At 40.0% G+C, this 18,385-nt stretch overlaps 1 protein-coding gene across 10 annotated transcripts in view; it reads right to left on the bottom strand.

The window, feature by feature from the left end:
* Positions 1–202: 202 nt before the first annotated feature.
* Positions 203–18,385, bottom strand: part of TENM3 (teneurin transmembrane protein 3) — a 1,679,324-nt gene continuing 1,661,141 nt past the window's right edge. For all 10 annotated transcript variants that reach the window (XM_073577886.1, XM_073577891.1, XM_073577894.1 and 7 more), the window contains 4 exons: positions 17,625–17,921; positions 11,510–13,118; positions 7,883–8,013; positions 203–2,764 (listed from right to left, as the gene is read on the bottom strand). In XM_073577886.1, coding sequence (XP_073433987.1) covers positions 2,009–2,764; positions 7,883–8,013; positions 11,510–13,118; positions 17,625–17,921 — 2,793 coding nt within the window. In that variant the 3' untranslated portion in view covers positions 203–2,008. The remainder of the gene's footprint in view (positions 2,765–7,882; positions 8,014–11,509; positions 13,119–17,624; positions 17,922–18,385) is intronic.

Genomic DNA, 18,385 nt, shown 5'->3' with positions numbered 1-18,385 from the left:
CAGTCTAGCAGCATGAAGGTTACCGCAGATATCAAAGGATGCAGAAGGTGAGATGAGATTATACATAGAACTGATTTCTCAGACAACATTTATCCGCTGACAGTTTTCTTGATTTCTGCACATTTCCCACAGCAGAGAGACACAATGATGTGGTTCGATTTACGTTACTGCAACAAGAAATGGCTGCCTACTATGTTTCATCGCCTTTTCAAGCAAACACTTTTATTAGAAGGATGGATAAACCTCCAAGGTTTATAAGTAGTTGTAACAACAGAGGCATTAAAATAAATATATATATATATATATATAAAAAAAAACATTTACAAGATTCAAAATGGAAAATAAATTGGCAGAGTTATTGGAAGTTGTGTAGCGATACATAAGCCTCGATAATGTATACAAGTAACACTGCTTTTATTGTTGGCAAGTATGAACGTTCCGATATGCAGAGATTTCCGGTGTCTAGAATATCAATCTACGACATCTTTGCACAGCATTAGAACTATACGGTAAGAATTTGGATAACAAAACACAACTTAAAGTATGTAATGTTGAGGCTAAGAGCATTAACAAACATATCCTATTGATTTCAGAAAATATTACAAGAAAGCAAGTGTGCCGGGAAGAAGAAGTACACACCAGACTACTTCAAAAAGGCGCGAGTATTGATCAAAGCCAAGATACGGGGCCCATCATGAACTCGAGGACTACGTAAGCCATGAGCTAGTAGGCATATTAAAAAATACCTTGTTCTGGTATCTGGTACAGCATCAGTGAAGGGCCGGCAACTGCTAACTTGCACTTGCCCATACTACTTTAGCACCTGCTACATGTAGAATTTGCTACTCTATGGGTAGTAGTTCACATTGCATTGGTGCTTATCCCTTCTAGGATAGTCATCGCAATAACCTGGCAAGCAGAAAGATCTAGAAATTCCTCAATTTTTGTACCCTTTGCAGCATAAAGGGTTTTTTTTCTATTTATTAATTAAACCATTTCTATGTATATTTATTCACACTGTAAAATTGCTTTTAATATTTGATCACCTTCAAATCTATAGGTCCAAGGAATCCTACATTAATTCTAGTATCCGAAGAATGGAAATGACTATAAAACTATCCATAGAAAAAGGACCCTTAAGAGCTTTTACATTCATTTTTTTTATCATTTTATTTTATATATAAACTTTCTGAAACACTTTTACATAAATTAACTCCTCTGAGACTAATATTTGATGTACAGTAAATTGTAATTCCTATAAAAATCCATAAACAACTTGTTTCACATAATTTACAAAAAAAAGAAAGAAGAAAAAAAAACAGATTCCTTTGCTCAAACTTGCAGAAAATTCTACTTGCAATATTTTTTTTGTTCAAGGCAAACCATGTCGGCATTGTAAAATCTGTATTTAAAGTCACATGGTAGCATAAGTCACTTGTGCCAATTATTGTCCTTGTCTGGTTTAGAAAGCAGCACGGAAAAAGCAGTCGAGTTGTCTATAAACGGTAATTTTTGCTCCACATTTCAAAATGAACAATGATATATACCACATCCTATGCAGAGAGAAAGAGCGAGAAATCGAGAAACTACTCTTGGTAAGCAAAGGTCGACAATTTCAATAATATTCGGAAACACTGTACAGATATCCGCTTCCGTTATGTCTTTTAATACAGTGCCTGGATGAACGTAGATAGAGCCTACTGCAAAATTTATAGGCTTTTACTCTCCAGTCCGAGTGCAGTGATATGCATATGTAAACATATTATCTTAAAGCAGATCACCTTTAAGGTCATTCATAAAAACAATGGGGAGGGTGCCAACAGGATTTTCAATCCCCGGGAAGGCTCTTATATCCGCAGAGTCCAGTACAGATTGTGCTACAGAGAGGATATTTGAGCCAATGTAGAGTCTAAGCTCAAATAACTATGCAGCAAAACAGTTTCCATCTCCCTTCGTAGAGGAAGCACAAGTGTTACGTCTCTTTGGCAGCCTCAGCAAGGCCGTTGTGTTACCTTTTCCCAATCTCGCTTTGTCTGAGAAACTGTATATTGTAAGAGCTGTCTGCTAATTCAGGGTATTGCTCCACAGAGAGTACATAGTACCCATCGTATCCTTGTACTTTGCCAGCACTCAGCAGTTGTCTTTTCTCTCCTTCAGTCCATAACCTAGCACCTTCTTCACCATCTCTTACTCTCTGCTGTTCCCTGGCCCAGGCGTGGGAAAGAGCTCTTTGTCTCGCTTGTTCTAGGATCCGAGCCTTCTCTTCATCAAGAGTCATGCCATAACGTACATGCAAGGCCAGGGCACCATACTGCATTTCCACGTCAGCAAACCTGCGAGTTCTTCCGTTTACTACAGTAGTAGATTGGGAGACTGTTACATTGATGCCATTTTCCAAGGTTTTGCGGCCACTGGTTAATCTCAAGGTGGCAAGGTCGTTTTCAGGAGTGGTGGTTTTGATGAAATAGTGGGTGTCTCGCCCTTCCACAGTAAAGTGTAGGTTCTCTAGGTAGAAGGCAGAATTAAGAACCGCTGCGACCTTGATGCAGTCCTCGTTTGCAATGTTGAGAACATTAGTGATGACTTTGCCTTGATTGACAGCCAGCATGACTCCTTTACCGATCAGCGATTTCACAGTAGCGAACCATAGCCACGATTTCTCCTCTCTGGTTTTATGTCTACTTATCTGAATCTCTGGGATTTTCCCCAGAGATAAGAAAGCCGTTGACTGCCTGGAAACTTGCTGCTGCACTCCAGAAAGTGGCTGAAAGACAAACAGTTACGTTGTAAATTATTTATTTGCAAGTCATAGAAATGCATTACATTTTGGACAAGTCATTTTCTTGTTTTCTTCCTTCACAAGTCACAATAAACTGTCACTGGGCTGTGTACTTCACTTTTATTTACGGTCAATAGGAGAGAGTAATTTGCCTTTTTTCCACCGTGCATTTGCTTCTCCTTTCTACTTATATTAGAAAAGTGTTTACAACGCAATGAATATGTTATGGTAACGGGCGCACATTTATCTTTATAAGCTTGTACACCAACCAAAGCTAAATACTGACTTTAAAGTCAAATTATAGTAACAAAACACAATCTTTACTAAAAAAAATGGTCATATCATGGACTTCACCCTATATATTAAATTATATATGGATTACTAATGAATATTGGAACAGAAAATCAAAGGTTGTGCTGCTGATTTACCAGGGTAACATTTGATAATGTCTGATCCATTTTGTCAGAGAAAGAAGAAGATTTTGTTCATAAGATGTATTACAGAGTTTCTTATTTTCATGTGTACTATTGATTTACCTAATAAAAATGAAATCGATGGGTACTCTTTAATGGTTTTCATGATTTTATTGGCATAATTGTACTATTATATGTTTGAACAATGCTCTCCATCTTACATTACGGATACGGTAAAATATATCAAAAATTACTAGCCCGATTCATTACCAAAATCATTTCCTAAAATGGTGCACTGCGCCTTTGTAACTGGGCTGACATTGGTGACGGTTCTGCTCACAGAGTATAGATTACGCTTGTTCCAGATTACCAATGTCGGCCTGTCATTTGGATGTCATTTTAGGGAAGGTTGATCAATATGATGACCCAATGGTCATTGTGATCTACAGAAGTAATGAGGCACTATGTGGAAACATTTATTAACTATGCCCTTGCTAGTCTGCTTTAGTAAGTGCCACATAAAAAATGCAATGTTCCATATACATAGAGTTGAGCAAATTTTTCAAATTTTGGGTCCGATTATGATCGGCGGCAAATATTAGGCCGAACACAGCCGAACATCTCTGGAGTCAATGGGAGTAGAAATGAACAAATATGTTTGGAACCGATCATTAAACATAAATTTAGCACAAATTGGGTACCAATATGGCACGAATATGGCGAATTCAGATTCGGCGACCGATTCCGAACATATTCGCTCAACTCTAATTATCATGCCTCCCGCCTTGATTGAATTATTTAGAATGACACCTTTAAATGATAATTTCAGAAATCATGTATATAGTCTTAATAATGAAAGTACACAAAATGCACAAACCATACAAAGTGTGTCTTGTATATGGATTCAGAATGTATGCAGTTAAATTTGGCTGAATTAATATATAGTACTAAGGGGAATTTTCACATTTGTTTTATTGTCAAAGTTTGATGGATAGTTCCCTCTGTCCCTGTCGCTAGTAGCCCGGAGCTAATGAAAAGCCCAGCAAAGTATTAATGCCAGTCACTTTTTTCTCAGTCATTAACACATAATGCATGTATCTGTTCACCAATTAAACTGACTGTCATCTGGAATTCTGCAATTAAATTTAACACCAATATTTCATTGTTCTGACAAGTGAAATTAAAGCCACCACTGTTCCCCACTGGCATTCCGCTTCTATACTACCCAATATGCCATATTTCTACTTCCAAACCAAAGCATTATATTAAAATGAATTTGTGTTAATATATTGATCTTTACTTTTGCTTGAGGACATAATTTTGTAACAGAAAGACTACATGTAGCAAGAACTACCTGTGTATATGCATAATATATAAGCATAAAGTAAGCAGCTATTAAGGCGGCAAATGAACATCTGATTTCCATATTGCTTTAAAATAGAGAATATACGGAACACACTTAAAGAGGGCAAATTCAGATTCAATGAAAGTTCAAATTACTTTAATTCTGCATTATTTATATACGTAGTTAGGAACTGTGGATGTGAACAGCAGGAGCTACGTGTGAGCTAACAGGGTACATCAAGTCTATCCGAAACATACACAAATACAGAAGCAAGTAATTGCTTGCAAAAGTTGGACTTTTCAAGATGAAAGGATTTTTCCATCTTGTACATTTATGATATTTATGCACAAGATAGGCCAGAAATATGTTAGATGCAGATCCTACCACTGGAACCCAAGTGAGGCAGCGATGAACGACGCTGTCATTGCAAAAGCTCCAAAAAAATGGCTAGCTTGCTCATCAATTTTTTGGCACTGCCATACAAATGAATGTAGAAAGCTGGTTGCCCTCTATCCCCGGACAGTGTGCAACAGGGCCCTGTCCTCAATGTTAGAAGCAATAATCAATCACTAATTTATGGCATATCTTCACTATGGTATCATATCATCACTATAGGCTGAAATGTAACCCAGAAATCTATATATATAAAGCTGAGTGTATGTATGTGTGTGTATGTATAAAGCCACACCCACTCCACATAGCCCCGCCCACTGGCGGCTGGAGCGCAGGATTGCAGAGAGAAAGTGGGGGACGCGAGTGGAGTGGGACACGGATGGAGAGAGGGACAGCGCATGGAGAGCGAGGCTGTGGAGGGAGAGCGCAGGGCTGTGGAGGGAGAGCAGGACACGGATGGAGAGTCGGGCTGCGGTGGGACAGAGCGGGACGGCGTATGGAGAGCGGGGCTGTGGAGTGAGAGAGCGGGTCTGTGGAGGGAGAGCACGACACGGATGGAGAGCAGGGCTGCTGAGGGATAGAAAGGGACGGCACATGAAGAACGGGGTTGGTAAGGGAGAGAGCAGGACCCACAGATAGTTAGTATGCCTGGGCAACGCCGGGCTCTTCAGCTAGTACTTAATAAAATATTCTTTTTTCTGAAATCTACAGTTTGTTTAATATTCTTTTTTCTGAAATCTACAGTTTGTTTTAATTAAACTAGGTTTACTCACTCTCCCCGGGTCCACCATTGGTTCTCCCCCTGTGCTCCCCGTTTTACTTTCTGCAGTGCTGACATCATGTTGACAGTGCTGCAGCTGATAAATGAGCTCAGCAGCTGTCCCCAAGTTGACGGCACGACCCGCTCATAGCTGCTGAGCTCAGTGATTGGCTGCAGCGCTGTCGAAGTGTTGTCAGTGCTGCAGACAATAACAGACACTGGGAGCATAGCGGACACTCAGCGCTAGATCTCAAGCATAATGAACAAAGCACAGTTTGTTTGTTTTTTTTACACAAAACTACAGCTGAGAGACGAGGGTTACCGGTTATTGGAAAACCCTTATAAGAGTATTATAACTATATCAAAAGGAGTAACATGGCCGCCCATGCAAATCCTGCAATGCATTATATGAGGCAGAAGAACCTTTTTATCTCACTCTTGGCTGTAGAGAACAGAATCATGAAGCATCTATGGGCCACTTAATCAAAGCATAAGAACTATCCACTCTTGGTGCACTTATGTACTGAGCCAGTCGTGATGTTCCGTATGACGCCCTTAGTTTCCTTCTTCTCGCTCAACGTCTAGTTTATAACCATGCAGATACATTCCCTCTCTGCATTGCTTCTCAGCTTCTGATGACAGGAAAATAAATCTTTTTAATAGACACTGTGCATTTGTTAGTTGGCTTGACTGGCTTTCAATTACACACTGGTCGACTTGCTCTGCATAGCACAGCCCAAATAAAGTGAAATGATGACAGTTTTGTATTGGATGCCTCAGATTCACAATATGATCACTCTACAGTGGGATTTTAGCTTTATTTCATTGGGATTCAACATAGTTCTAAATCCAATTGCAAAACTCATAGTGGATCTGTCAGATAAATGGACAAAGGGTGGAGAGGACGAGGGTAAGTGCACACGGGGCATATTTGCGTGTGTATAATCCACAGAATGCAGTGGCAGGAACGTGAATGAGATTTTATAAAGCTTATCTGCAAACTGCAAACGTTTTCTGCATGGAGACTGACAGGAGGTGCGGATATTGAATTCCACACCATGTCAGTTCTTTCTGAGCATTTTTATTATGGATCTCGCTCTTTGCGCTCCATAAGCTGTGGCAAAATCTGTAAGACAGCTATACTTCATGCACACGTAAATCTGCTCAAAAAGATCTAATGACGTGTCATATATATGTAGGGAGAGCACACTGGAAAAGTCAGAGATAAAGGCCATCATTGATTTCTACAACTCTGAGCTTAGAACATGATATCACACCTCTAGTAGCAGAGATTTCTGGGCAGGGCCATAATGGTTTGGGCATTCTATATAGTAAGTCTTTAAATGTTTATATCAGTATTGGTCTGGAGCACCTTACATAGATCAACAAAGTACCAGAACATTGGCATTTTTCCTGTACTGAAAGTGTTGCGCTGCAGCCAATCACTGAGCTCCACAGCAACGAGCGGCTCGGGGATAGCCGCTGAGCTCACTTATCAGCTGCAGCGCTGTCGGCGTGATGTCAGCACTGCTAACAATAAAATGGGGAGTAGAAGCGGAGAACCAATGTAGGATCAGGGGAGGGTGAATAAAGTTCAGTTTATTTATGTTTTTTAATAAACTGCACTTTTTCAGAAACCAGAATATCTTACTAAGTATGTGTAGGTTACATTTCAATCTATAGTGATCGTATGATATAGTCTTAATATAAGCCATAAATTATTAATTGATGATTGCTTCTAAGGCCACATTCACATGATTGTGATTCACCACTGACATAACAGGTGCCTAAATTACTAGACCTGGCATTGACATGTGGCTACTTTTACATGGCAACTCTACATTGAAAGCGTAACTGTAGTTTTAATTTTTATTTCATATATCAACAGCACACATGAAAATAGGAATCTTTGTAATACATCTTATCAGAGAAATCTACTTCTATCTCTGCCAGGACTGATCAGTCATTATTCTCTCCTATCTCAGTAATGTAACAATCTGTCTTCACTGAATACAGATTTTATCTCAGAATTGAGAATTTTGATGATGACTGTTCATTCCCGGCAGAGATAGAAGCAGATTTCTCTGATAAGATATATCACAAAGATCCTTATTTTCATGTGTACTACGGATTTAAGAACTAAAAATTAAAACGACGCTTACTCTTTAAGGTGTGTAAAGAAAGAAACGTACCGGTACATCGTCCCATTGCTGACTCTTCATAAGTTCATAAGACGGTTCAGATAAATCAACTTTGGGGTGTTGGAAGCCAGGAATAGAATTGTGTAGATAAAACCCAAATGTCATCAGCCAACTGTTGATATCTAAAGAGGAGCAAAAATTGTATTACTAACCAGGAACAAATGTCATATATGAGCAATATTCTCAGAATTCTCAACCTATCGCTGAGTCTCTATACAGAAACAAGCGGCTAAGTAGAGGAAATCACTGATCAGTGACAACAACGGCCATGTATGCTCAGAAATAGACACGATGTATGACCTATATGAGCAGAACTAATTTTGTAAAGTATCCCCCACATTTCATTTTCCAGCTGTGGATGTTTCTAATTCTGTATGGAGAACATACCATGGCAGAGCGTTAATTAGCCATCGCGTGTGATCATACACGTCACTTTCTCTCTGTACACCGTAAGAAAACACATCACCCGTGTCATTTCTTTGACAATCTACTTTTGTATTCGTCAAAACGAATGGCAAATTGGCATTTCCTACAGGCAGGGTACCAGCAGAGGCTCAGGTGGCGTGGACTTGCTGCTGCTTTTCTCATCCACCTAAGGTTAAATAACCTGTGATAAAGCTTGAGTAAAGAAATGGGAAGTTGCTGGTTTCCAATACACCTTTGTCAGGAGGAGGGCATCTCATTTCTATGGTTAATAGAGACCATTTTCCCTACTGCGGTGTGAATTAAAGGAATTCTTCACGAAGGCAACATTCTAGAAGAGCCGACTGCCAAGTCTCTCAGAAATTCTCATTTATACAGCATTTTATTCAATTATCCTCCCTTCACAGCAATACGGAAAAGGCAAAATCACTTATGGAAGTAACAAAGCTCTGCATAACTTGTGAAGTGGGAAAAAAATGAAATGTCAGTTGCTTGTATTAGAACTGTTTTAGCTTAAGGATCAAAGCATCCATAAGCATCTGGGTCTACTGTGAGCAGGGTGGGATATACCGGAGCTGTCATCAGGTGAAGGGACCTGTTCATTCATACCATGTCATGTATACCATCATGGGAATTATTATTATTATTTATTTATATAGCGGCATTAATTCCATGGTGCTGTACATGAGAAGTTATAGATATCGTTAACAGTAATCAAGTTTCCACAACAAATTTACGATGACAAACTGGTACAGAGGGGAGAGGACCCTGTCCTTGCGGACTTACATTCTACGGGATAGCGGGGAAAAGACAGAAGGTCGGGGGTGCAGCAGTATTATTATTATAACCATCCTATATGGCCTACAAAACACTATAATAAACCAGATGGAGCCTAACATTGCTATTTATGATATTCACCTTCTTTATGCCATGGGCCAGAATAGAGAATGGTGCAGGTGTGATGGTGATATTCTACTTCTAGGGAAATAGTCTAAGAATATAAATACCAAAGAATTCTACAAAAGCATGACGGCTAATAATATTGCAGAATCCTGATGTTATATTGAAGCTTGCCGTGCCACTACATTTGCATTATAAAAGTAGACAATTATCTACAAACACATTGCAGCCGTTCCCTAGAAATCTAGGCGATAACCCTCATACATCATTGAAATAGCTGCCTGGGGCAAACTGTCTTAGGGGTTAGATTTGTGCAATCAAATGCCATCAAACTGGCGGTCCATTAATCTAGAAGACACCTGAGCCTTATTAGTCTACAGGAAATATATAGGTGCTAATTACAGGTTTTAGAGCCGCGCGCCAAACTGGGAGCTGTATTTTATTACAGGCAGCCCAAGACCCGCACTATGATATACCACATTATACAAAGAGGCCAGGCAATCATAGGCCGACAATCCCAAGTGATAGCGTAAAATACCTCAACAAATATTGAAATGATTGTGGTTCTATTACCAAAGAGTTATGTCACTCTGTGAAATCAATTATTTCATTCCCTCGGATTTATATAGCTCATTACAAGAAATGTCACCCACAAAAGAGAATGTCTTATAGCTCCCTCGCTACAGTCTATAATACAGCACTGTATACAGGAAGACTGGGTGCCACAGGAAGGACTGGCAGAAATAAAAGAATATCATTTTTTTTCACAGAATTAGAATAATTTAAGAAAACTATTGAATAAAGTGACAAACATTGCATTTTATGTAATTGGTACGGTAAATTACATTAGCTAAATCAGAATGTAGACAATTTTCTGTAGATTAATATTGAAGGGGTCGTCCTGTCTAATACGACAGTTACTCTTTGTGACTGCAGACTTGTGAATCCTCACACAGTGCGCACTGCGTGCTGTTAGGATTCTACGGTATAAGCGACGGGAACAGTGGTGTGCATGCAATATGCACATTCACGGCCAGAATCTGACTAGACTGTTTCCAGTGCACTCAATGCAAGCGTATTGCACAAAGCTGGAAAAAGTCTAGTCAGATTCTGGCCGAGAATATGCATATCGCATATTTGCGGGCACATGACACCCATTCCCAGTACTGACATCGCAGTGCATGAGATGAGAGGATTCACATGTCTGCAGTCACATATAGTGACTGCAGACTTGTCTCTTTAGACCAGACAACCCTTTTAATTTACTAGACTTCCCAGCATACTTATACCATTCAAAATTTTGTGCAGCATTGGCATTGTGGGCTGCAAGATGGATCAGCACTGGGGTCCTCAGTTCAAGTCCTACCAGGGACAATATCTACAAGGAGTTTGTGTGTTTGCTCCTCACAAATGACATACTAATAGGGGGAATTTATAATGTGAGCCCCGTTGGGGACAGTGATAGTAAATTCTGTAAAGCGCTGTGGAGTATGATGGAAAATTTGCTTTTGGGTAGGGTGGAACAAAAGACCAAATTTAGATGTCAGTGAAACATGGACTGGCACAGACCTCGATGTACAGGTTAGCTGCAGTTCTCCTACCCTCAAATCATCAATCTCATGAGGCTGTTAAGTTTGGGTCAGGAGACCTATGGCTGATCATGAAATCACAGTCCATAGTTGGACATGTGAATTCTGCTTTATGATCTGCATAGGTTTCGATTTTGGTTCCCAGATTTTACGGTAGACATGTCCAGAGTGCACCATTCACCCATCGAATGACATAGTGTTGACTACACTATGCTACGCCAAGGTATCTTTATGTTACAGATTTTTTAACAATAGAAGCCATTAGGCAAAGTATGCCACTGTATATGTTCAGTTCAGTTGGAGGTATACCTTTTCAGAAGAACTGTGTATACATCTGAACTTCTGATGGAAGGCTCAGAAGAAATGTGACCAGAGCCTAATAATGATCACCCTTTTCTTACTGACCACATCAAGTCAATAATTCCTGGTAATGGGGAACATGTCAGCATTCACTATAGACCTAACTGACATATCCATTCGGATCCCAGCAGCTGTCTGCTGTTACCCCCAATAGGCAAACATATAACAATGATCTACTTACTTTGTTACTAACAATTAATAAATAGTTAATAGCAATACATTAGAAAATGATTGTTAAAGCGCTACATAGCAAAAACATTTGCCCACAATCGGTGTTTACTTCCACAAACATGTACGGTAGATATCGGTTTTCAATAAAATATTGTATTATCAGACATTTTCTTACCTGTGTAATCCTTGATGTCATAGAGTTTACTGACGGGATTGTTGTTTTTAAACATGTACAAATTAAAGGGGGCTGGATCTTTGCCAATTTTCTTCCATATTTCTATATCCGGTGTGGTCCAGCGTCCCGCCAATATATCATAGTCCCTTTGCCCAAAGTGTACTAGCTTTGTGAGTGGATCATACAGACCTCCATGAAATCCTATCACCAGCTGAAAATCAGGGTTTGAGTCAAAATATATCTCACCAAAAGCAGTGTACTGGACGTGTTTCAACATGAGTCCATTACTGCTGAAGACAGCCAGAGGGGTGCCATTATTATCTGAGGCAATGTAAAATTCTTCACCACTACTTATCTCCATTGCAAAAAGATGTCCCTGTAGGTCGTAATATAGGCATGTGATTTCCGAACTGGAGTGATTATATACATGAGTTATTCTAGAGGGATAATTAAGATCCGCATAAAAAAATTGTAGGTGTTTCCCAAGACTGGTCTTGCTGGATATTCTCCGACCAAGACCATCATAGCGATATATAACAGTCCACCCACTGCCTTTGCTGTACACTCTGGTCAGGAGACCTTTGGAGCTGTATTCAAAGATTTCAGTTCCTCTCTGACGGAGGAAGCCATCTTCATCTAAACGATACTGAACATCACCTAGTCTTGTTATTCGGTCTCTTAAATCATAACGTAGAGGAGTCAATCTCCCACTGTTACTGGGGTTCAGCAAATGGAGGTTACCATTGAGATCATAATTGTATCTCCACATAATCTTCTCATTTAGTAGAACAGTTTGAAGTTGGCCATCTCCATCATACTCATAAGCATATTTTGTGGTATTAGCAAAAGGCCCAATTTTAATTTCCCGTTTTGTAACCCTTCCCATGCTGTCATACTGTACAGTAAGTCTATACATTTCTGATCTCAGGACATCATATCGTACTTCCCTTACTCGCCCATGGGCGTCAAAGTGTTTTGTGTAAGTCATCACAGCTGTCGAAATAACTTTGATCACTTCATAGTGGAGAACACCAAACTTTCCAAACTGATCCATCTTCCCAGATACATCATCAAACTGATACAATTCAATGGGCAATGGAGTTTCATTGATCACACCCTGCATGCTGGTGACTCTGAAGTTATTGTCATAGCTGTAGTCAAACCGTGCATTGACCATGCCATCTTCGCTGAAGCGAAATATTTGCCGATCTATCAAGGGTCCAATCTGCCGATAGCGAATGGTGCAAATAAATCCATCTCCTTGGAGGTTTACTGTTTTCAGGACTCCTGCGGTCTCATCATATGTAAAACTGACTCTTGTGCTATCATAAAGAACTTCTGAGACCTTTGTTTGTCTCCTGTATTTATACAGAACTCTTCTTCCTGTGCCCAAGAAAGCTGATTGGAGTAGTAGTCCTTCTTCGTTGTAATCCATTATAACTGAGGCATTACTTTCTGGCGGGTTGTATATGTTTCGGTAATAGCCGATGGAGCGGACCGTTTGCATTGTGTGTCTGGCAACACTGGGCATTGTGATAGCAGACAGTCTGTCCAGTAAGTCATACTCAAAAATATACTGACGTTGACTGTGAAGCAGCAGGACCATCGTCTGAAAAAAAAAATATTATTTGTGATGAATTAAATAAACATACAGAATAATAATTAGTGATTTTCTGCAAAATATCATTAGGCTTTTCGCTGGAGAAAATAATTCTCTCTTTTAATTGAATCATCCTTGACCCTACATGTTGTTTGCAATTCTCTGCTTAATTTACTGGATGTTTTATTGTGTCATTTCCTGCAATTAGTAGCAAGAGATTTATAATGTGTTGGTTGTTTTGATTATGCCATTCGTTCGTCAAGCAGAAACAGCCAGGAAACAGATTGTCAATGGTTATGGGCAAGTCATATGTAATAACTGAGGCAGAAGTGATTTTGGCAATGGTGGCAGTATTTCAACAGGATGCAGGGAAGGCAATGACTGTTTAATTAGACCTAACTAGGTTCACATATAGTTTCCTAATGGTGGCATGCCTAACCGAGTATACATCCAAGAAGTCCTCGCAGAGTTAATTTGTCCTCGAAACGAGAATCCTTCACCAATTACGCTCTTACTTGCAAGAAGCGCTGCTCCGTATGTCTAAAATGAGCCCCATTCATACATTTTTCGCTCGGTGGCTTGTAAAGCTCCCTCCTCCTGCCACGGACATCAGGCCAAGCGCCATAATGGCATCTCTTGACCAGAAGCGTGTTGCAGCTGTTTTTTAAATCCTAAACTGCGTTTCCCGCTGACTAGAGACAGAGCCATAACTATATTCCCTCTGTTCATGCAGTCATTGGGTATTTAAGTTCAAGTATAGATTTCAAATTTTTGCTGCCATCACGCGGATACCTACCGACATGTTCTCCTGCATTTTTGTGCCATTTGGAGCGATTAGCCACTTTGCTTCCACCAACAGTTGAGTTTGGCCCATTCTCCTTTTTTAATAGTGTGCCTTTTGTGCTGCTTATGGGAATTATGTTAAGTTGTGACAGATTGCAGAGTTTTGGAAACACAAGGACGTAGGCACAGAGTATGTTAATGTTTTGTTGACAGAATGCGAAAAACTGGTTACCCAAAATATTCTGTGCTGCTAAAGTGTTACTTTCTATTGCTTTCTACTTTGTTGTTTACTCTGTCGCCACTTCAATCGTAATATTCCCTAAATGGCTTTGCAAAAGTCTACTTAAAGTCAAATACTATTAGCATGGCAAATGGGGATACTTTAATTTCATTTTTTCCACTTAGCCTGGCATATTTTTCTCTGCTGTGCTGCACAAAAGAAGCCCTTCAAGAACAAGCCTGTATAATTTTGATATATAAAAAGAGAAGAATGTGAAATTGCTCTGGGTGTTCTATAGTCGTGGCATAAAGGATGCAAGTACAAGTTTAATAACACTGATATTCCTGCTACTGTACATTAGGCACATTTTTATTTTATTTAACTGTACCAAAAAAACAACAATAAATGGATGAAATCGACTTAACGGAAACTAAGGGTATAGCATTAGCTTCCGTGGTGGATATAGTTATACAACTAGCAAACAAGGAGACGTTAACTTTACTGTTTTAAAGTTTTACATCTTGGCTAATACATGGGATGAAATATATTAGAAGTAGCAAAAATATGGAGGAAGGACATGTCCAAAGTCACTAATTGAGTTCCTGCTTTTATAATTTTGCTTAAGCTAGTTTCACACTAGCGTTTATTTCCTGCAGCGCACGGCGCCGCTAAGCCCCGCCCCCTCCCGGCTCCCTGCCCGCCCCATCCGGTCATCGGCGCCTACTAGCGCACATGGACGCTTGCGATCTGCGCACCCTATCTTTAGCATATAGGTGCGCAGATCGTGCGCTGGCCGTGCGCTAGTAGGATTTTAGTGTGCGCTGTGCGGAAAAATGCAACATGCTGCGTTCGGCGCACACCGGCGCACCTTCAAAAGGTGGTTAAAAAATAAGCGCTGTGTCTAAGGCCAGGTGCACACTGCCGTATTTTCTGTCCAAATGCGATCTGACAAAACATCGGACCAATGTTAGTCTATGAGACAATGCAAATCATTGGACTGCACTTTGTTCAGAGTTTAAAGCCGAGATCACACATGCGAGGGATACGGCCGAGTCTCACATGTTAATACCCGGCACTGCTGCCGGCACTCAGGAGCGGAGCGTGTGGCTACATAGCAATACATGGAGCTGCACGCTCCGCTCCTGAGTGCCGGCGGCAGTGCCAGGTATTAACATGCGAGACGCGGCTGTATTCCTCGCATGTGTGATCCCGGCCTAACACAAGTATCATTTGCACAATTGGCCCGATTCTCTCGGAAGAAAGAATCGAAGACAATGTGCCACTGCCTTAAGGGATGTGTCTATCAGGTTGAAAGACATTAGAAGGATATGTTTTTTTTATTTTTCCTGCCATCACACCTGCAGGTCTATGAAAGAAACAAACAAAGCCTGGCTCTTTTTAAAGTTGAACCGCCAGACTATCATTTTCCGCTGCTCCATACAGATCACTTGTCTTGTGGGTGAGCTTCCATGTCTAGAACATTTTACTTTCATAAGCGCTGCTGCTGCCACCATTCATTTTAAAAAATATCTAACTTACGGGGAAAAAAAAACATGTTGTAAGAAAAAAAGAGAAAAGAAAAGAAGTTTTCCACTGCGATCAGTCATCTTTTGGATTAATTTTCCAAATGGTGTTGGAAACATTGAAGATGGAAAATGTTTTCCATCAGCGACTTTTCCAACGTTCCTATGTAGCGGTAAGTGCACATGTTCAGTATTTGCATTTGCAGCAGAAAAAAAATTTCTGATGGCACAAAAAACGCTGCATGAAATATGCACATTTTTGCCACGTTTTTGCTTGAACTTTTACTGTATTTTTATGAGTTTTTTTTCTCCATATTAAAATAGGTGAAAAACACTGCAAAAACACCAAAAGAATTGACATGCCGAAAACTTGAGATCTGCAAGAAAGAAATAAGAAACATGTGCATGAGATTTAAGAAATCTCATTCACTTTGCTAGGAGAGTAAATACAGGCAAAATACAGAAAAAAATGTGGTGTATGAACATAGCCTAAAGCCACGTGCACACATTGAGTATTTAGTGATTATTTTACCTCAGTATTTGTAAGCCGAAACCAGGAGTGGGTGATAAATGCAGAAGTGGTGATGTGTTTCTATTTCTATTAGGACGAGGTCACACTTGCATGTGTAATGCAAGAAACTCGAACATCAATACCCGGCACTGCCACCGGCACTCTAGACCGGAGTGTGGACTGCATGTATTTCTATGCAGCCGAACACTCCAGTCCCGAGTGGCGGCGGCAGTGCTGGGTAATGATGTAAGAGACTCGCGAGAGTTTCTCGCATCACACTTGCAAGTGTGACCCCGGCCTTAGTGTCACCCTTATAATTATCTATTTATGTTAGATGTCTATTATACTTTTCCGCTGAATGTTCCACTCCTGGTTTTGGCTTACAAATACTGAGCTAAAATACTCAATGTGTACAAGTGGCCTAATAGTTTCAGCTATTGCTGAGCACAGACAGTCTAGAACAAATACTTTGCACGATCACAACATTACAGGGGCGGACATACCATTGGTGCAAACTGTGCAGCTGCACAGGGGCCCAAGAGCTACGGGGGCCACTACCAGTTCCAAAGGAGGTGGAATTTTGAATTATGAGGAGTTATTGGACTGAAAAGAGCCCATATATTGTTCCTGCACAGAGGCCTCCTTCAGTCTGTGTCCGCCCCTGCAATAGTATATCCTTATGTGAAGTAATATACCGTCAAGTAACTATCAAAATTTAGGAAAGAATCACAAAATCCAACTCTGATATTAGAAACAGTAGGTCCACATGGAAAATCATCCACTGCGGATTTTGTTACGGATTTAGTTTTGGAAATGTCTTCACTCTGCCTAATGGCTGAAAGCGTTACAAAAGCAAAAATTGTTCCGAGTTTTATCCAGAAAACTTGGCCAATTGTTTTCTCACTTGTCATTTGTGTGCAAAATATTTTTTTTTTTACAGCAGCAGCAATTAACCATTTACAGCAGGGTTCCCCAACTCCGGTCCTCAAGGCCCACCAACAGGTCATGTTTTCAGGATTTTTTTCCCTTGTATTGTACAGGTGATGCAATTATCACCTGGGCAATACTAAGGAAATCCTGAAAACATGACCTGTTGGTGGGCCTTGAGGACCAGAGTTGGGGAACCCTGATTTACAGGACCGTTTATAGTTTCCCATGTTACAGAATTGTAATGTATCTGTAAAAATTGGATGCTATACTGTGTCTCCATATGAAATTTGATTTTTTTTGGCGCACCCATAAACTTGAATGGGCGAGTCTCACCTGATTTGCGGAAATAACTAGTGCAAGCAATGATTTTTTTCTTGCAGATTTAGTCAGTAAAAAATCACTCATCTGTATGGCCCCATTAAGTAACATTGGTCCTAGTGCTGTCTGTTTTTTCCCAGCACAACACTCGGACCAAAAATACAGTGGTGTGAACAAGCCCTTAGTGTTAGGTATGTTAAAGAGAAAAGGCTTAGTGATCTGGGCCTTACCTTTTCTAGGTAAGTATAGCTCCACGTCTTGCCATCAGCAAATGACCTTGATACAATTCTGCCCTGTCCATCATATTCGACTCTCTCATTCGTGGCCCCACGTTGAATGCTGGCAATTTGGCCAGTGGATGAATATGTGACATTAACTGACATAAAGTTGGAGCCCGGGAGCCACAGGGTGGGATGGCCTGCGCTATCATAACTAATTTTCAAGGTGAATTTTCGATGGTCGTCGTAGATCTTCTCTGTCTTCATGGTTCGATCATAGTCCACTGAAAGGAGGTTTCTGCCATTTACCTTTATAAAACAAACAAGAAGGTTCAATAAATCAAAGAGCTGAAGCATCAGGCAGTTATTACTTCACAAACTACTAGCTTTTTGTTTAGACACCATTTACAATGATTGATTTCCTATGCCAGTAAATTAATTTAGCAACTACTTGGTATAAGTGTACGGCATTAGACTAACTGCTGTTTTAAAAGGTTTCATTAAGCGCAGAGACAGCCTGGCATTTATTCAACCTCTTCTAAATTGAGGTCTCTGGAATTTAGTCATCTGTTAAAAAAGACTAACATGCATTAATTGAAAAGTTTCCTAAGCACGTGTGTCTAGCATGTACAGTCATGGCCAAAAGTATTGACACCCCTGCAATTCTGTCAGATAATACTCAGTTTCTTCCTGAAAATGATTGCAAACACAAATTCTTTGGTATTATTATCTTCATTTTATTTGTCTTAAATGAAAAAACACAAAAAGAATTG

Source organism: Dendrobates tinctorius, unplaced genomic scaffold (assembly GCF_039654945.1).
Source record: "Dendrobates tinctorius isolate UK_male_01 unplaced genomic scaffold, ASM3965494v1 ptg000008l, whole genome shotgun sequence".
In the NCBI taxonomy this organism is placed as follows: domain Eukaryota; kingdom Metazoa; phylum Chordata; class Amphibia; order Anura; family Dendrobatidae; genus Dendrobates; species Dendrobates tinctorius.
Note: the sequence above shows the minus strand (reverse complement) of the source record. Positions and strands in the feature narration are given on the sequence as shown.